The sequence below is a fragment of the Saimiri boliviensis genome, chromosome 1, assembly GCF_048565385.1.
Source record: "Saimiri boliviensis isolate mSaiBol1 chromosome 1, mSaiBol1.pri, whole genome shotgun sequence".
Classification (NCBI taxonomy): Eukaryota; Metazoa; Chordata; class Mammalia; order Primates; family Cebidae; genus Saimiri; species Saimiri boliviensis.
This window is the reverse complement of record NC_133449.1, coordinates 183,394,823-183,418,912: the sequence shown is the minus strand read 5'-3', so window position 1 is coordinate 183,418,912 and position 24,090 is coordinate 183,394,823. Positions and strand designations below refer to the sequence as shown.

General features: G+C 43.4%; 1 protein-coding gene across 1 annotated transcript; it reads left to right on the top strand.

The window, feature by feature from the left end:
- The first annotated feature begins 54 nt into the window (after positions 1–54).
- On the top strand, positions 55–23,006 carry PHAX (phosphorylated adaptor for RNA export). The gene is made up of 5 exons (XM_003920646.3): positions 55–185; positions 3,164–3,774; positions 6,067–6,187; positions 13,676–13,759; positions 20,574–23,006. Exons 1-5 carry the CDS (start codon positions 90–92, stop codon positions 20,841–20,843), a joined length of 1,182 nt encoding a protein of 393 aa, XP_003920695.1. The 5' UTR covers positions 55–89; the 3' UTR covers positions 20,844–23,006.
- Positions 23,007–24,090: the final 1,084 nt, after the last annotated feature.

Here is a 24,090-nt window from a genome sequence, read left to right as displayed (position 1 = left end):
GAGCAACCTCGCCGCCGGGCCTTCCCGCCGGAAGTGCTCTCCTGACCCGCCGCCGCGCACAGCGCCGCACCGCGCCGCGCCGCGGGAAGATGGCGTTGGAGGCCGGCGACATGGAAGATGGGCAGCTTTCCGACTCCGATTCCGACATGACGGTCGCACCCAGCGACAGGCCGCTGCAAGTGCCAGTGAGCGTGAAGGGAGGGTGGGTGGTCGTGACGGGGCGCGCCAAGCCCGGACCCCGGGGAGCGCGCGGGTGGCGGTGAGGGTGAGGGTGAGGGTGAGGGGTGGGAGCGAGGAGCCGGGGCTGCCGGGTCACTGGCAGTCGAAGGGGCACGCAGGCGTCCCCCCGGCGGGCTCATGGAGCCCCGGTTTGGGAGGCTGGCGGGTAGTGGCGGCAGCGGCTGGGCGTGCGGACCCCGACGCGGCTGCTCGCTGCGAGGCGGGTGGCGCGAGCCTTGGCGCCTCCTGGAGGCGGGCTTGCGGCGGTCTCTGGGCCGTCTCGTCTCCACCTGCAAACTTAGGGTTTCCCTGGCGCCTCTAGGTGACCGTAACGCGGTAGATTTTACCAAAAATGTAGCATTCGGGGACATCAACCCTAAACAGCCTGTGATGCTCGTTTTATACCTGAACCGAAGGGAGACTGAGACCCAGGAATGAAGTGTGTCGCTCACTCGGAGACCTGGTCTTCCATCTTTCTGCCGAACCTAGCTTTTTCATGCGGTACCATGGCACTAGGTTTTTGCATTAGCTTCCCTGTTTTGTTTTGTTTTGTTTGTTTGTTTGTTTGTTTGTGACGGAGCCTCACTCCGTGTTGGAGTGCACTGATGCGATTTCGGCTCACTGCAACCTCCGCCTCTGGGGTTCAGGCGATTCTCCAGTCTCAGCCCCCCAAGTAGCTGGGACTACAGTCGTGCGCAACCACGCCCGGCTAATTGTTTTTTGTTGTGAGATGGAGTCTCCTTCTGTCACCCAGGCTGGAGTGCAGTGGTACGATCTCAGCTCACTGCAACCTCGGCCTCTCCAGTTCAAGCGATTTTCCTGCCTCAGCCTCCCGAATAGCTGGGATTACAGGCGTCCGCCGCCACGCCCGGCTAATTTTTGTATTTTTAGTAGACACGAGGTTTCGCCATGTTTGCTAGGCTGGTCTCAAACTCCTGACCTCAAGTGATTCTCCTGCCTCGGCCTCCCAAAGTTCTGGGATTACAGGCATGAGCCACCGCGCCAGACCCAGCTGCCCTGCTTTCTAAACGGGAATTTGTCTTTTGTCTGCCTTAAGTAAGTAGCACCCTCTTTGAGAGAGCTTTGTTGCCAGGCTACATGTGTTCAAATCCTGGTGCCACCAGTGTGTGGCCTACAGCAGGTTTATTTAGCCTCACTACTTTTTGTCTCCATTTATGGAACTGGCATGATGTACCACTGATAGGGCTTTTTCAAGATTTTTTTTTTTTTTTTGAGACAGAGTCTCATTCTGTTGCCCAGGCTGGAGTGCAGTGGCACAATCTCAGCTCACCACAATCTCTGCCTCCCAGGTTCAAGTGATTGTCCTGCCTCAGCCTCCCGAATAGTTGGGACTACAGGCACTGCCACCAAGCCCAGCTAATTTTTGTATTTTTGATAGAGATGGGTTTCGCCATGTTGGCCAGGCTGGTTTCCAACTCCTGACATCAAGTGATCCACCTGCTTCCGCCTCCCAGAGTGCTAGGATTACAGGCATGAGCCACCGTGCTGGGCCTATTACAAGGCTTCTGTGGAGCATACTGTGCACTGTAATGCCTGATAAGTGTTAGCGCTGATTACTATTTGAAGATAGGAAGATAGATCATTCTAGCCTCTATTTCTAGCGTAGTAGGAGTTTAGCAAATACTTGTTTTAGTGTATAATACAAAAGGCAAAGATAATTTCTTTCTTTCTTTCTTTTTTTTTGAGACGGAGTTTCGCTCTTGTTACCCAGGCTGGAGTGCAATGGCACGATCTCGGCTCACCGCAACCTCCACCTCCTGGGTTCAGGCAATTCTCCTGCCTCAGCCTCCTGAGTAGCTGGGATTACAGGCACACACCACCATGCCCAGCTAATTTTTTGTATTTTTAGTAGAGACGGGGTTTCACCATGTTGACCAGGATGATCTCGATCTCTTGACCTCGTGATCCACCCGCCTCGGCCTCCCAAAGTGCTGGGATTACAGGCTTGAGCCACCATACCTGGCCTCTTTTTTTTTTTTGAGACGGAGTCTGCTCTGTCACCAGGCTGGAGTGCAGTGGCACAATCTCAGCTCACTGCAACCTCCGCCTCCTGGGTTCAAGCCATTCTCTGCCTTGGCTTTCCAAGTAGCTGGGATTACAGGCACACACCACCACACCCAGCTAATTTTTGTATTCTTAGTAGAGACGGCATTTCACCACGTTGGCCAGGATGGTCTCGATCTTCTGACCTCGTGATCTGCCCACCTTTGCCTCCCAAAGTGCTGGGGTTACAGGCATGAGCTACTGTGCCTGGCCCGCAAAAATGATTTCTTTTGCATAGAAATGTCTTAGGAAATTAGTACCAAGATTTTTTTTTTCAGTCTCAGGCTGTTTTTACATAAATTGACCCATGACTTGGCAAATAAACTTAATGCTGTACACTCTGGGGTTTTAAAGTTATCATGCCCAGCCTGGCAAGACCCCATCTTTATGAGAAATGCAAAAAGATTAGCTGGGTATGCTGACAGTTGCCTGTAATTTCCTCAGGAGACTGAGGTGGGAGGATCACTTGAGCCTGGAAGGTTGAGACTTCGATGAGCCATGATTGCTCCACTGCACTCCAGCCTGGGCCACAGAACAAAACTTTGTCTCAAAAAAAAAAAAAAAAAGTAATTATGTATGTCATTTTTAAGCATCTGACAATAACTGGAAAGTCTGAAATCTTTTAAAGGTGACAAGAGCTTTGGTAGTATTGTAGAAGGAGATCTTAGAACTAAGTGCTGCATTAGTTGTAAAGATAAGAATTTGTGACTTTTAAATTGGCAAAATCCATGTGGAACTTGAAAAAGTAGGGACTGATTGGTCTCAGACTTGTCTTTGAAGATCAGTTCCATTTTGGAGTGGCACAGTTGAATCTATAAATTTTTTAAAATTAGGTAGGTGGCGTTTATGTGTTTTGTGAAATTGATTGTATTTCTTGCAGAAAGTGCTAGGCGGGGACAGTGCTCTGAGGGCCTTCCAGACCACGGCAGCTGCGTGCACACCAGTGTCACACTATCGAGCTGTTGAAAATGTGGATTCAAGTGAAGAGAGTTTTTCTGATTCAGATGATGATGGCTGTCTTTGGAAACGCAAACGACAAAAATGTTTTAACCCTCCCAAACCAGAGCCTTTTCTGTTTGGCCAGAGCAGTCAAAAACCACCTGTTGCTGGAGGCAAGAAGGTTAACAACATATGGGGTGCTGTGCTGCAGGAACAGAATCAAGATGCAGTGGCCACTGAACTTGGTATCTTGGGAATGGAGGGCACTATTGACAGAAGCAGACAATCTGAAACCTACAATTATTTGCTTGCCAAGAAACTTAGGAGGGAATCTCAAGAGCATACAAAAGAACTAGACAAGGAACTCGATGAATATATGCATGGTGACAAAAAAATGGGATCAAAGGAAGAGGAAAATGGGCAAGGTCATCTTAAAAGGAAACGACCTGTCAAAGACAGGCTAGGGAACAGACCAGAAATGAACTACAAAGGTCGATATGAGATCACAGAGGAAGATTCTCAAGAGAAAGTGGCTGATGAAATTTCATTCAGGTGAGCATTTGAATTACAAATAAGTACTAGACCAGATGGTTTCTATTTATAGGAAAGAAAGTAAAATAGATGCCAAATACTCTAATGATACGTTCCTTTTTTTTTTGAGACAGGGTCTTGCTCTGTCACTCAGGCTGGAGTGCAGTTGCTCACTGCAACCTCCTGGCTCAGGGATTCTCCCACCTCAGCCTCCTGAATAGCTGGAACCACAGGCGCATACCACCATGACCAGCTATTCTTTGTATTTTTAGTAGAGACAGGGTCATGCCATGTTGTCCACACTACTTTTGAACTCCAGAGCTCAAGGGATCCACCTGCCTTGGCCTCTCAAAGTGTTGGGCAGGTATGAGCCACTGAGCCAGCCTAATTTATTTTATTTTATTATTTTTTTGAGACAGGATCTCACTCTGTTGCCCAGGCTGGAGTGCAGTGCTGCAATCACACCTCACTGCAGCCTGGAACTCTTGGGCTGAAGGGATCCTTCCACCTCAGCCTCCTGAGTAGTTGGAACTACAGGCACAGGCCATCATGCCTGGCTGATAAAAAAAAAAAAAAAAAAAAAATTAGAAGGAGTTTCACTGTGTTGCCCATGCTGGTGTCAAACTCTTGGGCTCAAGCAATCCTCCCACCTTGGCCTCCCAGAGTGCTGGGATTATATTCATGAGCTACTGCACTGCTCAGAGATTTTTTTTTTTTTTTTTTAAGAGATGATCTTGCTCTGGTCACTCAGGTGGAGTGCAGTAGCACAATCATAGTTCACTGAAGCTGAACTCCTGGGCTCAAGCAGTCTTCCTGCCTCAACTTCCCAGATTGCAGGTGTGAGCCACTGCATCTGACTCTTTTTGAGAATTTTTCTCGTTTTATTTTTGAAACAGTTTTGCTCTGTCACCCAGGCTCGAGTGCAGTGGTGCAATCTTGGCTCACTCCAGTCTCCCCTCTGGAGTTCAAGCGATTCTCATGTCTCAGCCCTCTGAGTAGCTGGGATTATAGGCATTTGCCACCATACCCCGTTAAATGTTTTTTGGGTTTTTTTTTTTTTTTTTTTTGGTGTCTTCAGTAGAGATGGGGTTTCACTATGTTGACCAGGCTGGTCTCAAACTCCTAACCTCAGGTGATCCAGCCACTTAGCCTCCCAAAGTGCTGGGAATACATGCGTGAGCCACCGTGCCTGCCTATATTTTCATTTCTTTTGGGTGAATACCCAGAAGTAGAATTGCTTTGTGTATAGTAAATTTACAATTCATGTATTTTTCCTCTGAACATATCAAAAGTTCAGATTTTGAATTAACATTTTCATTAGTTCTAAATCACTAAGGAACAGTGTCACAAATTTGAAAACACACGGTTTAAGAGTAATGTAGCTGGTAGGAAAACAAGTATTTACTTTCCAGGCAAGCCTATCTGAATACCAGTACTTGACTTTTAAAATACTGGGGAAGTTTGGAATTTGAGTGCTGGAAAGGAACTTAGAGATTTTGTAAACTAAAACTTTCCTTAAACAGATTAATGTTAGACCTGGAGCTAAACCCTGATCCTTGTGTTCCAAGTCTATTGCTCTTCCCACAAAAAGACATTGCCTCCTGTTGAGGAGAAACAAAGGATGCCAGGTCTGAATTCTCGATCTGTTGGAGCTTGAACGCTGGAAGAATTGCTTGGGCTACCTATATTTCTAACCTCTCAATGACAAAATGAAAACGGTAGTACCTATCTTGTAACATACTTCAGAGAATCAACTGGTGTAGTACATGTAAGGTTCTTAGGATTGTGCTTACTGTAATCATAATAAGCCATCAGTAAATATTAGTTATTTCTATTTTTTTGTCCTGAGGCAAGGAGTCTATGAGGGAAAGGTCCTATCCCATTTTAAAACTCCAGACATCTCTGGAGTTAAGGGATAAAAGTTAGCTTTTAGGCATAATAATTGAAAGCATATGTGTCTGTTACTTTGATAATAGTGGACTGGTTTTTTCTTCTTTTGCAATTAGGCCTGCATTCATCGTGCTGTAGGTGCACATTTATTTTGAAATCTATTATAATCAAATAAGGCAAATAAAGAAGCCAAATACGAGAGTTTAGATGGAAACTTGAGGTTACCTTCTCCTTGTGTGACCTAAGATTAGGAATATTTACATGTCAGTGATTCCAAGATTAAATATTAAAGCTTTAGAAGAGTAAATGTTACTAGAATCAGATTTTTATTCTAGTTGGGGGTTAAGCTGGAGAATGAGGTAGATTTCTTCAACTTTCTACAACAAAGAAAGAGGTTAATTTTACTTATTTGTTTCTTACCAGGTTACAGGAACCAAAGAAAGATCTGATAGCTCGGGTAGTGAGGATTATTGGGAACAAAAAGGCAATTGAACTTCTGATGGAAACTGCTGAAGTTGAACAAAATGGTGGTCTCTTTATAATGGTAAGACTGCTTAACTGTTTTTCTTTTTGTATTGTTTATCCTGTGTTTTTGTTTTTGATTACAAATTTAACTTGGCCTTTGTTGGATCTCTGATTTATTATGCATTATTACAGCAAGTTTGAAGTTTTTAAACCATTATCAATAATGAAGACTAAGTTAAAAAAAAAAAAATTAGTGGCCGGGTGCGGTGGCTCACACCTGTAATCCCAGCACTTTGGGATGCCAAAGTGGGCAGATTACCTGAGTTTGGGAATTTAAGACCAGTCTAACCAACATGGAGAAACCCTGTCGCTACTAAAATACAAAATTAGCCGGGCATGGTAGTGCATACCTGTAATCCCAGCTCGTGGGGAGGCTGAGGCAGGAGAATCATTTGAACCCGGGAGGTGGAGGTTGCAGTGAGCCAAGATCACACCATTGCACTCCAGCCTGGGAAACAAGAATGGAACTGCATCTCAAAAAATAAAATTAATACAATCATTTTTGCATTTAATACTTTTCTTACAAAAAAACAGATAAATTATAGCCTGTTACTGTATAGTCACCAAAACATTTCTTACATGATTTATTAAAGGTAGGGGTTGATTTTTTTTTTTTTTTTTTTTTTTTTTTTTTTAAATAGGAGTCTCACTCTTTCACCCAGGCTGAAGTGCAGTGGCATAATCTTGAATCACTGCAACCTCCGCCTCCCGGGTTCAAGCAGTTCTCCTGCCTCAGTCTTCCGAGTAGCTGGGATCGCAGACGTGTCACCACAACCAGCTGATATTTATATATTTGTATTTTTAGTAGAGATGGGGTTTTGCCATGTTGGCCAGGCTGGTCTCGAACTCCTGACCTCAGACCGGTGATCCACCCACCTCAGCCTCCCAAAGTGCTGGGATTACAGGAGTGAGCCTCTGTGCCTGTCCAAGGGGTGGAAATTTTAAGACAGCAGTGTCTAGGGGAGACTAGGAGCTCAGATCTTGAGAATATGGGTTTTAGAGTTTGGGTACCTTTTTTACTTCTAGATTTACAACATATTAGTTGAAATTTGACTAAGTTGTTTGACTTTTTGGAGCTTCAGTCTCCTCAGCTGTAAAATGGGGATTAGTCCTATGTTGTAAGGATTAGAGGAGCTAATGCACGTAAAGTACTGACCACAGTGTCCAGCACTTATCATTGGTAAGCAGAAGTGTTGTTTTTGGTTTAAAAGCATCCTGGGGTGGGAGAGCAGTAATGGGAGGAAAGTTTGAGAAGCACTTTACTGTTTCAGAATGGCAGAAAGAGCTCCTCTGGTTAGGCCAGATCATCAGTACTGGCAGTTATAGAAGGGTTTGGCATGTCTCCTTTAATTCAGCTTTCACCACAGGGTGAGGATGAAGGTTTGAATGACTTCCTTGTGTTTTGTTACTGATAAGTCTAAATAGTATAACATCACAAGGGAGTAGATCAATATTGTGCTTTAGACATAGGGAGAAAAAAACCCAGTTAGGATTGATAGCATTGGCTGAGGAAATAGGCTGTGAACATAAATTACAGAAGTCAAAACAGAGGTAAGCAACAAAACAAATAATAATCATGAATGCACTGCTATCCTGTTGGTGTCATTGTTAAAGTACTTTGATTTTCATTTAGTTGACCACAAAATTAGAGATTTCATCAATATTTTAGTACTGTAATAAATCTTTATATTCCAGTGAGCTAATGCAGATTTACTAAATATTGGGAAGGTGTAGGTTCAAATTAACTTTCTTATTTTATTTTGTTTTTTGAACAGTCGGACTGTGTTGCCCAGGCTGGAGTGCAGTGACGGGATCTCAGCTTACTGTAACCTCCACCTTCTGGGCTCAAGCCATCCCCCACCTCAGCCTTCTGAGTAGGTGGGACTGCAGGTGCATGCCCTAACACTTGGCTAATTTTTTGTGTTTTTAGTAGAGATGGGGTTTCACTATGTTGCCCAGGCTGGTTTTGAACTTGTGAGCTCAAGCAATCTGCCCACCTTGGCCTCCCAAAGTGCTGGGATTACAGGTGTGAGGTACTACGTCCAGCCCCCAAATTTGCTTTCTTTGGATGAGTTCTTTCCCTGAATAGTTACTGAGTGCTTTCTTCCATGCCAGGCACTGTTCTAGAGTGGGGAGCTTATGTTGTGCTTGGGGGAGAGGAAGACAATCTATGAACAATAAATATACCTCAAGTGTGTTAAAAAGTGATACATTGACCAGGTGCACCTGTAATCCCAGCACTTTGGGAGGCCGAGGTGGGTAGATTGCTTGAGCCCAGGAGTTTGAGACAAGCCTGGGTAACATGGTGAAATCCTGTTTCTACCAAAAAAAAAAAAAAAGAAAGAAAAAGAAAGGAAAAAAAAAGAGGCCGGGCTTGGTGGTACATGCATTTAGTCCCAACTACTCAGGAGACTGAGGTTGGAGGATCACTTGAACCTGAGAGGTTAAGGCTGCAGTGAGCTGAAATCATGCCACTGCACTCCAGCTTGGATGACAGAGCGAGACCCTGTCTCAAAAACAAAACAAAACAGTGATATATCCTGTGGGAAAAGAAAGAAATCAAATGGAGCTATAGGGAGTAGCAGAAAGGAAGACGTTGCAATTAAACTAATGTGGTCTGGATAAACTATTAAGAAGGTGCCATTTGAACAAAGACTTGAGGTAAAGCAATGACTACTGCAGGAAGAATAGACCAGGTAGAAGTAACAGCCATTGTAGAAGTGAAGAATGCCCGACAAGGCCAGAACTAGGGTGAAGTAGGTGCAAATTTTGAGATTGCCTTAAAAACTCAGTAATCAAAATGAATATTATTTGAATGTACCAGTTTCAAAAATCAAAATTAATGCAAAAATCCATAATGGACAAAATTTTAAAGACAGGCTTTTACCCTGTACTTGGCAAGACTGCTCCCTCCACCCTGATCTCTGCCTAGTTCCTTTCTGAACAAGGGGCCAATGTGGCAGGAGGAGAGTGCATGAGAGAGTAGAATAGGATGTAAAGTCATAGAGGTAATTGGGCCAGGTCTAGTAGGAACCTGTTTGCCACCTAAAGGAATTTGCCTTTTACTTTAAATGAAATGGCCCCTAGAGGGTTTTGAACAGATGAGAAATACATTTCATTTCAGCTGCTGTTTTGAGAATAGACTGAATTGAGGGTAAAAGTAGAAGCAGGAAAAGCCATTCTAGGTGGGTCTGACCAGCATGGTAGCAATGGGGTGAAGGAAAAGTAGTCAGATTCTGGGTATATGTGGAAGATAGAGCCAACAGAATTTCCTAGTGAATTAGATAGAGATGTAAGAAAAGGAAGAGTCAAGGATGACTCCAAGGTTTTTAGCCAATTTAAAGAGCAATATCCAAAAATTCACATTAGCTCCAAAGTCTCGAAAGCCTATTAGCATGAAGATGGAAGGATATATATAATGGATTGTTTAATGAAAAGACACAGATTACAAACCGGTCCCAGTGGCTCACACCTCATCACTTTCGGAGGCTGAGTCAGGCATATCACCTGAGGTCAGGAGTTTGAGGCCAGCCTGACCAACATGGTAAAACCCATCTCTACTAAAAATGCAAAAATTAGCCAGGTGTGGTGGTGTGTGCCTGTAATTCCAGCTGCTGGGGAGGCTGAGGCTAGAGAATCACTTGAACCAGGGAGGTGGAGGTTGCAGTGAGTGGAGATTGCACCACTGCACTCCAGCCTGGGCAACAAGAATGAAACTCCATCTCAAAAGTAAACAAATAAAAATACAAACCAATTTACACATCAGAATCCCATTTGGGGTTGGGGTTACAGGTATATGTGGCATATAAAAAAGTAAAAAGATGGCTAGGTGTGGTGGCTCGCATCTGTAATCCTGAGACCAGCCTGGGTGACGTGGTGAAACCTAATCTCTACCAAAAAATACAAAAATTAGCTGGATGTTGTGACACATGCTTGTAGTCCCAGCTGCCTGGGAGGCTGAGAAGGTGGGAGGATCCCTTTAAGCCCAGGAGTTCGAGCTGCAGTGAGGCATGATCACACCACTGCACTTCAGCCTGGATGACAGAGTGAGACTCTGTCAAAAAAAAATAAAAAGATTATATATGTGGAAATGTTATGGTAATTAACTATGGGTAATGGGATTATGGGTGGTTTTTTTCTTTGTTTTTTTTTTTTTCTCTTTTTGATACAGGGTCTCTGTCATCCTGGTTGGAGTACAGTGACACAATCACAGGTCACTGCAGCCCTGACCTTCACAGCTCAAGCAGTCCTCCCACCTCAGCCTCCCAAGTAGCTGGGACTACAGGCTTGAGCCACCACGCCCAGCTAATTTTTGTATTTTTTGTAGAAACGGGGTTTCACCATGTTTCCCAGGCTGGTCTCAAACTCCTGGGTGCTCAAGCAATTCATATACCTCTGAGATTACAGGTGTGAGCCACTGTACCCCACCTATTTTTTCTTTTTCTTTTCTTTATTTTTTTTTTGAAACAAAACTTCATTCTTACTGCTCAGGCTAAAGTGTAATGGTGCGATCTTGGCTCACCGCAACCTCCACCTCCCGGGTTCTAGTAATTCTCCTGCTTCAGCCTCTCAAGTAGCTGGGATTACAAGCATGTGCCATCATGCCCTGCTAATTTTGTTTTTAATAGAGACAGGGTTTCTACATGTCGGTCAGGGTGGTTTCAAACTTCCAACCTTGGGTGGTCTGCCCACCTCAGCCTTTCAAAGTGCTGGGATTACAGGCGTGAGCCACTGCACCCGGCCCTATTTTTTTCTTGTAACTGGATGTTTTGCTGCTTTTTTCTGCTGTGAGTTGTCTAACATGCACATGCTTAGCTGAGGTCAAACAAGACAGCACTCTGCCTTGTTTCAGCTTCCTTACTATAAACAGGTGTCCTTTTCAAGGTCAGTTTAGTGCCATCTTTCTCACATTTTGTGCTTTTTTTTGCTCCCTGAGGATTTTACTGTTTAAAATGGCCCCTCCAAGGGTAGTGCTGTAGTGCTGACTAGTGTTTCTAAGAGCAAGAAGACTATGACTTGCCTTAGAGAGAAAATATGTGTTAGATAAGCTTCATTTAGGCATGAGTTACAGGCTGTTGACCATGAATTCAATGTTATGAATCAACAATAAGATGTCTTTAAACTAAGGTACATACAAGTTTATATACTGATCTGTTGACAAAAATGTTTATCAGAAGCTTTCAGGAACATAACCATGTATTTTCCAGATGGAATGTTTTAATATTTGCAGCAGTTTTATAAAACAAAACTACCATGACTAGTGAGAAGCCACTGTGTGTGTGTGTGTGTGTGTGTGTGTGTGTGTATGTATCTGATTTATTATATATATTTAAATCTTTGATCCCTTTGGAATATATCTTGGTATAAGACATGAGGTATAAATCCAACTAATATTTTCCATGGTGGCTACCCAGTAGCTCAACCACCAAATCCGCGCGTGTGTGGTGGAGGTTGCTCTTGTCACCTAGGCTGGAGTGCAGTGGCACAATATCAGCTCACTGCAACCTCCACCTCCCGGGTTCAAGCAATTCTCTTGCCTTAGCCTCCAAAGTAGCTGGGATTGCGGCCATGTGCTACCACACCTGGCTGATTTTTGTATTTTTGATAGAAACAGTGTTTCACCATGTTGACCTGGCTGGTCTTGAACTCCTGACCTCAGGTGATCCATCTGCCTCAGCCTCCAAAGTGCTGGGATTATAGGCATGAGCCACCTTACCTGGCCTCAAACACCAATTCTTGAATAATACATTTATCTTCTCCAATTTCAAATAGTATCTATATCATAAACTACCCATATATATTTGGCCTTTTTTTCCTGGATTTTCTATTTTGCTTCACTGATCATTCTAGTTTTATTTTGATACCACACTGTTTTAATGAGACTTTATGATGTATTTTAACATCTAATAGAATATTCATGCCGGGCTTGGTGGCTCACACCTGTAATCCTAGCCCTTTGGGAGGCTGAGGTGGGCAGATAACCTGAGGTCAGGAGTTTGAGACCAGGCTGGCCAACATGGTAAAACCCCATCTCTACTAAAAATAGAGACGCAGCATAAAAATGGCTCAATCTCAGCTCACTGCAACCTCCGCCTCCCAGTTTCAGTTGATTCTTGTGCCTCATCCTCCCAAGTAGCTGGGATTACAGGCACAAAAATTAGCTAGGTGTGTGGTGAGCGCATATAATCCCAGGTACTCAGGAGGCTGAGGAAGAATTGCTTGAACCCGGGGAGCAGAGGTTGCAGTGAGCCGAGATTGTGCCACTTCACTCCACTCCAGCCTGGGCAAAAAAGTGAAACTCCATTTCAGGGAAAAAAAAAAAAAAGGGCCGGGAGGCTGAGGTCAGGATTTTGAGACCAGCCTGGCCAACATAGTGAAACCCCATCTCTACTGAAAATACAAAAATTAGCCAGACGTGGTGATACACATCTGTAGTCCTAGCTGCTGGGAGGCTGCGGCAGAAGAATTGCTTGAACCTAGAGACAGAGGTTGCAGTGAGCTGAGATCACACCACTGCACTCCAGCCTGTGCGACAGAGCAAGAGTCCATCTTAAAAAATAATAAGTATGGCTGGGCGCAGTGGCTCAAGCTTGTAATCCCAGCACTTTGGGAGGCCGAGGCGGGTGGATCACGAGGTCGAGAGATCGAGACCATCCTGGTCAACATGGTGAAACCCCATCTCTACTAAAAATACAAAAAATTAGCTGGGCATGGTGGCACGTGCCTGTAATCCCAGCTACTCAGGAGGCTGAGGCAGGAGAATTGCCTGAACCCAGGAGGCGGAGGTTGCGGTGAGCCGAGATCGTGCCATTGCACTCCAGCCTGGGTAACAAGAGCAAAACTCCATCTCAAAAAAAAAAAAAATAATAATAATAATAATAATAAGTATTCACTGAATTAGCCGGGTGGCAGATAAAAACAGAAAATCCAGTCATTTGTTACGTCATTTGAGCTAAGTGGCTTTTTTTTTGTTACCATATAGATTTTTTAAATCGCAGAATTTTAGAGTTAAAAAAGACCAAAGATTACCTTTGACCTTCATTTTATTTTATTTTATTTTTTATTTATTTTTTTTGAGACAGAGTCTCACTCAGTTACCCAGGCTGGAGTGCAATGGCGCAATCTTGGCTCACTGCAACCTCTGCCTCCCAGGATTAAGCGATTCTCCTGCCTCAGCCTCCTGAGTAGCTGGGATTACAGGTGCATGCCACCACACCCAGCTAATTTTTGTATTTTTAGTAGAGACGGGGTTTCAACATTTTGGCCAGGCTGGTCTCGAACTCCTGACCTTGTGATCCACCCGCCTCAGCCTCCCAAACTGCTGGGATTACAGGCATGAGCCACCACGCCCAGCCTTGACCTTCATTTTATAAATGAGGGTCAGAATCGGGACTGGACTTCAGATCTTATATTCCTTCAGTCCCCTTTGTTGTGTCTCTGTTAAAAGATGCCTAGACCATTTATGAGAAGAGTATATACAGTTTAACTTTTCTGTTTCTTTTTGTAGAATGGTAGTCGAAGAAGAACACCAGGTGGAGTTTTTCTGAATCTCTTGAAAAACACTCCTAGTATCAGCGAAGAACAAATTAAGGTAATGATAATGCCCTCACCTCTTAAGTCCTGTCATAATTTGACTTCTACTCAGCCTCTAGCTTAATTTTCCATGAATATCCATTACGTGCTCTGCCTTCAGTGGAGTGATTTTTTTATTGTTTCATTCTGAGTAATATTTGTGCCTTTTATTTATTCATGTATTTATTTATTTATTTATTTTGAGGCGAATGTCACTCTGTCATCCAGGCTGGAGTGCAGTGGTGCGATCTCAGCTCACTGCAGCTTCTGCCTCCTGTGTTCAAGCAATTCTCTGCCTCAGCCTCCCGATTAGCTGGAATTAAAGGCGCCTGCCACCATGGGTGGCTGATTTTTGTATTTTTAGTAGAGACAAGGTTTCACCATCTTGGCCAGGCCGATCTTGAACTCCTAACCTCATGATCCACCCACCTTAGCCTCCCAAAGTCCTGGGATTACAGGAGTGAGCCACCGTGCCTGGCCAAGAATATATTTTATATACCTTCCTCCTAAGCAGGATAGGTTTCCATATTCCAATTGTTACATCACCTCTTTTATTATTTTTTAAAATTATTTTTACTATTTTTTTTTTATTTTTGGAGACAGTCTTACTATATTGCCTGAGCTGGAGTGCATCATCACAGCTTACTGCGGTCTTGACCTCCGTGGTATTAGATAACCCTCCTACCTCAGCCTCCCATGTAGCTGGGACCATAGGCATGCTCCACTATGGCCAGCTAATGTTTGTATTTTTTGCAGGGGCGGAGTTTCACCATGTTGGCCAAGCTCTTCTCCAACTCCTGGGTTCAAGCAGTCTTGGCCTCCCAAAGTGTTGGGATTACAGATGTTAGCCACCTCACCTGGCCCTCCTTTGTTCTTTTTAACCCCACATTTTCCTTCATGACTTAGACATTTTGAAGAGTTAAAGATGTTTAAGTCAGGCGCAATGGCTCATGTCTGTAATTCTAGCACTTTGGGAGGCCAAAGTGAGCAGATCACATGAGTTGAAGAGTTCAAGACCAGCTTGGCCGACATGGTGAAACCCTCACTCTACTTAAAATACAAAAATTAGCCAGGGCTGGAGGCTGATGCAGGAGAATCACTTGAACCTGGGAGGCAGAGGTTTCAGTGAGCCGAGATCACATCACTGCACTCCAGCCTAGGCAACAGAGTGAGACTGTCTTTTTAAAAAGAGGATCTTAGCATTTATGCAAATACTGAAGACCCAGAACTAACCTCTTGCATAGGAAAAAGGTGGTGCACCTCTAACACAGCCACTGCGTTTGAGTAGCTCTGTTTTTTGTTTGTTTGTTTGTTGTGTTTTCTTTATGATAACAATGGTGATAAAGGTAATAGGAATGTGTCTTTTAGCCACACTGACTGTAATGCTGATGAAGACAGATAAATAAAAGCCACTTACCTTGAGCTGGTCCAGGTAATCATATTTTGCATCTGCTCAGTGTTGTTTCTTTATCCTTGCTTTCTGGCTGTTCTCTTAACAGTCATTTTAAAAGAGTCTGCTATATTGGCATTCCAATAGGAAATGTTATTGTACATCTAAAATCTCTAGTAACTACTTTTTTCATCTCATTTCAGTAATATGATTTGTAACAATGTAAGTTTCCTTAGGAACACAACTGTTGAGTGGTAGCAAAGATTATACCCTAATGTTCTCTCCCCTCCCTGAAACCTTGAAAAAGTATGTACTTAAAAGATACCTGCTAAGTAACTAAACCTTAAACAAACAGTATTCACAGGCAGGAGAGAAGAAATACTGTAACATTTACTGACTGCCTCCCACAGGACCAAAGATTCATATTATGTAACTTAATCTTCACCACATTGCATCCCCATGAATGTTACTTTGTTATGCAAATGAAGAATAGTCAAAATTATATGCCTGGGATCCCACAGAACACTCTGACTCCCAACCGGCGTTGGGCTTATTTTCACTGTAATGCATCTTTGTAATTCAGCTATTCCAGCTCATTGGGGTAAAAGAATTTTAATGCTAGAAGGTTTTCATGTTAAACTACCAGAAACTTTGCATTATAATAACAAAAAACAGAAACATTTAGAATATCTAGTAGTAGGGAAATGTTGACTTATAAGGAACTTTTTTTTTTTTTTTTTTTTTTTTGAGACGGGGTTTTGCTCTGTTGCCCAGGCAGGAGTGCAGTGGCGCAATCTTGGCTCACTGCATCCTGTGCTTCTCAGGTTCAAGCAGTTCTCCCACCTCAGCCTCTTGAGTAGCTGGGATTACAGGCCCACCACCACAGCCAGCTAATTTTTGTATTTTTGTAGTTTTAGTATTTTCAGTTTCACCATGTTGGCCAGGCTGGTCCCAAACTCCTAACCTCAGGTGATCCACCCTCCTTGGCCTCCCAAAGTAATGGGATTATAGGCGTGAGCCACCTCGACTGACCAAAAAATTATTTTTAAAAAGAGATGGTTTCACTCTGTCACCCAGGTCTCACTTTGTTGCTCAGGCTGGTCTTGAACTCTGGGGGTCAACTGATGTTCCTGCCTTGGCACCTCAGAGTCCTGGGATTACAGGTTTGAGCCACTGTACCTGGCAGTTTTGTTTTGTTTTGAAGAGATAGGGTCTCCTGCTGTCACTCAGGCAGGAGTTCAATGGCACTATCATAGTTCACTGTAGCCTCAACCTCCTGGGCTCAAGTGACCCTCTTGCCTCAGCCTCCCAAGTAGCTGGGACTACAGGCACATACCATTATGCTCGACTTCTTTTAAAAATATTTTGTAGAGGGCCGGGCGCGGTGGCTCAAGCCTGTAATCCCAGCACTTTGGGAGGCCGAGGCGGGTGGATCACAAGGTCGAGAGATCGAGACCAACCTGGTCAACATGGTGAAACCCCGTCTCTACTAAAAATATAAAAAATTAGCTGGGCATGGTGGCGCGTGCCTATAATCCCAGCTACTCAGGAGGCTGAGGCAGGAGAATTGCCTGAACCCAGGAGGCGGAGGTTGCGGTGAGCCGAGATCGTGCCATTGCACTCCAGCCTGGGTAACAAGAGCGAAACTCCGTCTCAAAAAAAAAAAAAAAAAAAAATATTTTGTAGAGACAGGATCTTCTTTTTTTTTTTTTTTTTTTTTTGAGACGGAGTTTCACCCTTGTTACCCAGTTTTCTGAAGGAAAAAAGCATTAGTTAAAACTTTATTTGCTTTGTTCAAGGAAAAAAAATAAAGCTTAGCTAAACACTGTAGAGTCAGATCCTTAACTTGGAGAGTTAAGTATAGGTATAGATGGGTGGGGGGACATTTTTCCCTCAAATTTCCTCCCTGCATTTGTGATAAAGATATTAACAATATGTTGCAACAACAATTTTGTTGTTGTTGTTGTTGTTGTTGCTGCAACAACATTTTGGGGACCATTATAACTCATGGGAATGAAGTTTATTTATTTTATTTATTTATTTATTTATTTATTTGAGACAGAGTTTCGCTCTTGTTACCCAGGCTGGAGTGCAATGGCACGATCTCAGCTCACCACAACCTCCACCTCCTGGGTTCAGGCAATTCTCCTGCCTCAGCCTCCTGAGTAGCTGGGATTACAGGCACACGCCACCATGCCCAGCTAATTTTTTGTATTTTTAGTAGAGACGGGGTTTACCATGTTGACCAGGATGGTCTCGATCTCTTGACCTCGTGATCCACCCGCCTCGGCCTCCCAAAGTGCTGGGATTACAGGCTTGAGCCACCGCGCCTGGCCTCTTTTTTTCTTTTATTCTTTTTCTTTTTAGTAGAAACAGGGTTTCACCATATTGGCCAGGCTGGTCTCAAACTCCTAACCTCAGGCAGTCCACACACCTTAGCCTCCCAAACTGCTGGGATTACAAGTATGAGTTACAGCACCCAGCCAAAGTTTGTTTTGTTTTTAATAAGGCTTGCCATATCTGGAGAGAAAAGGGTAGCTTCATAAAATTTACCCAGTGTTACCAAGCCTTAAACTACTAGAATTCTTAGCAAGATGCTTGGATGTGCTTCCATATAAAATAAAAATACTTCTACTTATGGCTTCTTCATATTCTTTAAGTTAAAAGTAAATAACTTTTTTTTTTTTTTTTTTTTTTTTGAGACGGAGTTTCGCTCTTGTTACCCAGGCTGGAGTGCAATGGCGCGATCTCGGCTCACCGCAACCTCCGCCTCCTGGGTTCAGGCAATTCTCCTGCCTCAGCCTCCTGAGTAGCTGGGATTACAGGCACACGCCACCATGCCCAGCTAATTTTTTGTATTTTTAGTAGAGACAGGGTTTCACCATGTTGACCAGGATGGTCTCGATCTCTCGACCTCGTGATCCACCTGCCTCGGCCTCCCAAAGTGCTGGGATTACAAGCTTGAGCCACCGCGCCCGGCCAAAAGTAAATAACTCTTAGAAAAAAATGTAAATCATCACACTTTTGTGAAGGCAGTATAATAGATTTTAAGAATATTGGCCTGGGTGTAGTGGCTCACACCAGTAATTCCAGCACTTTGGGAAGCTGAGGCACGTGGATCACTTGAGGCCAGGAGTTTGAGACCAGCCTGGGCAACATGGAAAAAACCCATCTCTACTAAAAATACAAAAATTAGCTGGGTATGGTAGCTCACACCTGTAGTCCCAGCTACTCAGGAGGCTGAGGCATGAGAATAGCTTGAACCCAGGAGGCAGAGATTGCAGTGAGCTGAGTTCAGACCACTGCTCTCCAGCCTGGGTGACAAAGCCAGGTTCTGTCTCAAAAGGGAATAAAAAATAGAAAAGAAAAAAAAAAAGAATGGAGGAGGGCCAGGCACGCTGGCTCACACCTGTAATCCCAGCACTTTTGGATGCTGAGGCGGGCAGATCATGACGTCAGGAGTTTGAGACCAACCTGACCAATATGGTGAAACCCCGTCTCTACTAAAAATACAAAAATTAGCTGAACATCGTGGCACAAGCCTGTAATCTTAACTACTCTGGAGGTTGGGACAGGAGAATCACTTGAACCCGGGAGGCAGAGGCTGCAGTGAGCTAAGATCTCACCATTGCACTCAGTCTGGGCGACATATTTGCACTCCAATCTGGGTGACAGAGTGAGACTTTGTCTCACAAAAAAAAGGAAGAGAAATCACCAGCTACTTGTGATGCTGAGGCGGGAGGATTGCTCAGGATTAGTCCAGGAATTTGAGGCTGCAGTGAGGTATAATGATACCACTGTACTGCACCTCGAGTGACAGAGCAAGGTCCCATCTCTATCAAAAACTTTAAAAAATAAAAAGAAGAATGTTGGAGAAATCATATATGAGTTTAGACTTTATGCCTTCATGTGTTACCTCTCTTTTTTTGCCTCATTTTCCACATTTGAAAACAAGGATAGCATGACTATCTCATAAGGTTTTTGTGAGGATTAAATGAGTTAATTTGTGTGTAAAGTCCTTAGCAAAATGCCAGTATGTAAAAGTACTCACTTGGTAAGTGGTAGCAAGCCTCATTATCTTCTGAATTCACCTTTGTTTTTCCTCCACTTTTTTCTCACTTATGTACCCTCCTTTTCCATCCTCATTCTTCCTCATCTCTTTACCAAATACTTTTATTATTTCTCTTCATCAAAACACTCATATTTTGAAGTTTTCCCTTACCCCTTCATTTCAAAGATCTTTATGCCTTCCTCTGCTAATTCTGTGTGCTACTTATAACTATTTAGCATAAATTTTAGGAGAGGGTCTCCTTTATCCCACCATCTTCCATAATGCTTTTTATACAAGAAGGGATTGGGATTTGTATTCTTTTTTTTTTTTTTTTTTTTAGACAGAGTGTCGCTCTTGTTACCCAGGCTGGAGTGCAATGGCATGATCTCGGCTCACCGCAACCTCCGCCTCCTGGGTTCAGGCAATTCTCCTGCCTCAGCCTCCTGAGTAGCTGGGACTACAGGCACGCGCCACCATGCCCAGCTAATTTTTTGTATTTTTAGTAGAGACGGGGTTTCACCACGTTGACCAGGATGGTCTCGATCTCTCGACCTCGTGATCTACCCGCCTCGGCCTCCCAAAGTGCTGGGATTACAGGCTTGAGCCACTGCGCCCGGCGGGATTTGTATTCTTTAAGAATATAACAGGGCCTGGCTTCGCTGCAGCTGTTAGGAGTCCCTGCCCAGGAGATAATAGGGTCCCAGAAGTATGTCCTGCTACACCAGCTTCTCCAGCTTCTTTTTTAAATCTTTGAACCTTCTCTGTTTTAGTACAGGTAGACTATCCCTAATCTGAAAGTCCAAAATGCTCCAAAACTTTTGCTTTTTTGTTGTTGTTGTGTTGTGTTGTTTTGTTTTGTTTTGTTTTGTTTTTTGAGACAGAACCTCATTCTGTGGCCCAGGTTGGAGTGTAGTGGCACAATCTCGGCTCACTGCAACCTCCACCTCCCAGATTCAAGCAGTTCTTCTGCTTCAGTCTCCTGAGTAGCTGAGACCCACAGGCATATGCCACCATGCCCAGCTAATTTTTGTACTTTTAGTAGAGATGAGATTTCACCATGTTGGCTAGGCTGGTCTCCAACTCCTGACCTCAAGTGAACCACCCACCTTGACTTCTGAAAGTGCTAGGATTACAGGCATGAACCATCATGCCCAGCCTTCATTTAGGAAAGTTTTAACTGGAGAGATGATACGTTGTGGTAGAATAAGCATGGCCCTAAACCTAACAATAGGCTGGGTTTAAATTGGTTTCAATCTTTATTTGCAGTGAGTACTTAATATCTTGAACTCCGTCTTAATAATGAGCCTAATAATATTTGTTTATGGGCCAGTCGTGGAATACACTTTTAATACATGGTAGTTCTTATTTACTAAAATTGTTTCTGTATTATAGGACATCTTCTACATTGAAAATCAAAAGGAGTATGAAAATAAAAAAGCTGCCAGGAAGAGGAGAACACAAGTGTTGGGGAAAAAGATGAAACAAGCTATTAAAAGTCTAAATTTTCAAGAAGATGATGATACATCACGGGAAACTTTTGCAAGTGACACAAATGAGGCCCTGGCATCTCTTGATGAGCCACAGGAAGGACATGGAGAAGCCAAGTTGGATGCAGAGGAAGCCATTGAAGTTGATCATTCTCATGATTTGGACATCTTTTAAGTATATTTTCAACAGTTTGAGGACTAAGCCTTTCTAAAATAACATTGTAATAAACCATTTTTACTGAGATTGCAACATTTTGCACTGAAAAATATGAGAATCTGGAGGAAAGAAAATTGTTTTCTTGTATTAAATAAAGTATGTGGGGAAAGGAATGCAATTGATAGAAACATTTAAAGGTATCTCATATCTGACAAAATAAGAGCACAGGATTTAATTTCTCAATCTGCTGCATGTGCTAATTATAATGACTATTAATAGTTGATAATCAGTTTTGTCTAGGTCATAACATACTATTCAAAAGTTTGTTTGCTTTGAATTATCTTTGCATTTAATTATGCTTTGGCTTTAAAACATTCCACTAAAATCATAACGGGACATATAAATTATTAAGCTGTTACAAGTGCATTCAAATTTGCTTTTTCTGTGTTCTAAGAACTCAGGCAATTTTAAGGATAAAGACTAAAATTGGAGGGCCAGGCGTGGTGGCTTATGCCTGTAATCCAAGCACTTTGGAGGCCAAGGTGGGTGGATCACCTGAGGTTGAGAGTTCAAGACCAGCCTTACCAACATGGTGAAACCCCGTCTTTTTAAAAAAAAAAAAAAAAAAAAAAGATTAAGATTGGCCAGGCTTGGTAGGTCACACCTGTAATCTCAGCACTTTGGGAGGCCGAGGTAGACGGATCACTTGAGGTCAGGAGTTCAAGACCAGCTAGACCAACATGGTGAAACCCCATCTGTACTAAAAATAAAAAAAATAGCTGGGTGTGTTTGTGTATGCCTGTAATCCCAGCTACTCGTGAGACTGAGGCAGGAGAATCGCTTGAACCTGGGAGGCAGAGATTGCAGTTAGCTGAGATCCAGCCTGGGTGACAGAGCAAGACTCCCTCTCAAAAAAAAAAAGAATGTTAGAATTAAGATGTTTATACTGATGGTTCTTCCTACTCATTTGTTTGTCCAGAGGTAAGTAAATGTCAGAAGTTTTTCAGATAACTATTTGTTCTTTTTGTTTTTTGTTTAAGTCAGAGTCTCAATCTGTTGCCTAGGCTAGAGTACAGTGGTAATCTAGGCTTACTGCAGCTTCCATCTCCCAGGTTCAAGCGATCACGAGCCTCAGGCTCCTGAGAGCTGGGATCACAGGCATGCGCCACCAAGCCCAGCTAATTTTTGTATTTTTAGTAGACTGTTTTTGTCATGTTGACCAGGCTGGTCTCGAACTCCTGGCCTCAGTTCGAGACCCAAAATGCTGGGATTACAGGCGTGAGCCACTACGCCCAGCCTATTTGTTCTTAAATTTAATGTGTTTTTTGACTTCTTTATTAACTTGGTCATATACTAAATGTGATCTCCTGTGTATTACCACATACACTAAAAAATTTTCAAACTGGGCGCCATGGCACATTCCTGTAATCCAAACACTTTGAAAGGCCAAGAGAGGAAGACTGCTTCAGCCCAGGAGTTCCAGACCAACATGGGCAATATAGTGAGACCCTGTCTCTAATTTAAAAAGGAGAAAAGAAGCATTCCCGGTGGCAGCCTGCCTAAGACTTTACCTTATGTTAAGGAAGTTAAGTCCTTAAAAGGTTACATAGGCTGGGCACGGTGGCTCATACCTGTAATCCCAGCACTTTGGGAGGCTGAGACAGGTGGATCACTTCAGGTCAGGAGTTCAAAACCAGCCTGGCCAACGTGGCGAAACCTCATCTCTACTAAAAATACAGAAAATTAACCAGGCATGGTGGTACATGCCTATAATCACAGCTGTTTAGGAGGCTGAGGCACGAGAATCGCTTGAACCCAGGAGGCGAAGGTTGCAGTGAGCCAAGATTGTGCCACTGTATTCCAGCCTGGGGACAAAACTCCATCTCAAAAATAATAATAAAATGTTACATGTGCATGAAGTTTTAAATGACCCCTTCTTATTAATGAAGAAAATAAAGGTAGTTTAGACATTCCAAGAGTTAACTGTAGTTTACCAAATATATTAAGCAAAAATGTAAAACTCAGCAATTATAACCTATTCCTTACAATTAATGTACTTGAAGTCTTTCAGTAGTTCTGAGAATATGGTCATTGAGGTTGGATCTAAGAGGAAAGTGGTTATTGTTTGCTTTTTATTTATGAAGAATGCAGAAATAAAATTAGATTTTTGGCAGTCCTTAATGAGCTTCAAGTGACTATTTTTAAATCTTAAATGTTCTTTCATTAAATTGCTTTAACCAAGAAAAGAAAAATATTTTTGAAAGGTAACTGGATATTGACCCTAACTAAGACAATTTATGGGAGGTGATTTCAGAGATAGTACAATAAGAAAGATGATTATTCTGAACACTTAAATGCCACATACTAATGTAAATATTGCCAATTTTTCTCTTTTTTTTTTTGGAGACGGAGTTTCGCTCTTGTTACCCAGGCTGGAGTGCAATGGCGCGATCTTGGCTCACCGCAACCTCCGCCTCCTGGGTTCAGGCAATTCTCCTGCCTCAGCCTCCTGAGTAGCTGGGATTACAGGCACGCACCACCATGCCCGGCTAATTTTTTGTATTTTTAGTAGAGACGGGGTTTCACCATGTTGACTAGGATGGTCTTGATCTCTTGACCTCGTGATCCACCCGCCTCGGCCTCCCAAAGTGCTGGGATTACAGGCTTGGGCCACCGTGCCTGGCCAATATTGCCAATTTTTCTAGAGAAAGTTAGGACTTTTGAAAGGCATTTATGCCTGAAGCTACTTTATTTTCGTCAGGATTGTCCCTTACCCCACACCTTCCTGGTTCATTTTATTTCACAACGCCTTTTTTTTTTGAGACGGAGTTTTGCTCTTGTTACCCAGGCTGGAGTGCAATGGCGCGATCTCGGCTCACCGCAACCTCCGCCACCTGGGTTCAGGCAATTCTCCTGCCTCAGCCTCCTGAGTAGCTGGGATTACAGGCACGCGCCACCATGCCCAGCTGATTTTTTTGGTATTTTTATTAGAGACGGGGTTTCACCATGTTGACTAGGATGGTCTCGATCTCTTGACCTCGTGATCCACCCGCCTCAGCCTCCCAAAGTGCTGGGATTACAGGCTTGAGCCACCGCGCCCGGCCTCCTGGTTCATTTTATCAATAGTTTTTTCTCTTTTCGAGACAGAGTTTTGCTCTTGTTTCCCAGGTTGTGGTGCAATGGCATGATTTTGGTTCACTGCAACCTCTGCCTCCCGGGTTCAAGTGATTTCTCCTGCCTCAGCCTCCAGAGTAGCTGGAATTAA

Coding starts and splice junctions, on each gene's coding strand:
- PHAX (XM_003920646.3), top strand. CDS start 90: ATGGCGTTGGAGGCCGGCGACATGGAAGATGGGCAGCTTTCCGACTCC. Junction 3,775..6,066: donor GCTGATGAAATTTCATTCAG/GTGAGCATTTGA, acceptor GTTTCTTACCAG/GTTACAGGAACCAAAGAAAG. Junction 13,760..20,573: donor TCAGCGAAGAACAAATTAAG/GTAATGATAATG, acceptor TCTGTATTATAG/GACATCTTCTACATTGAAAA.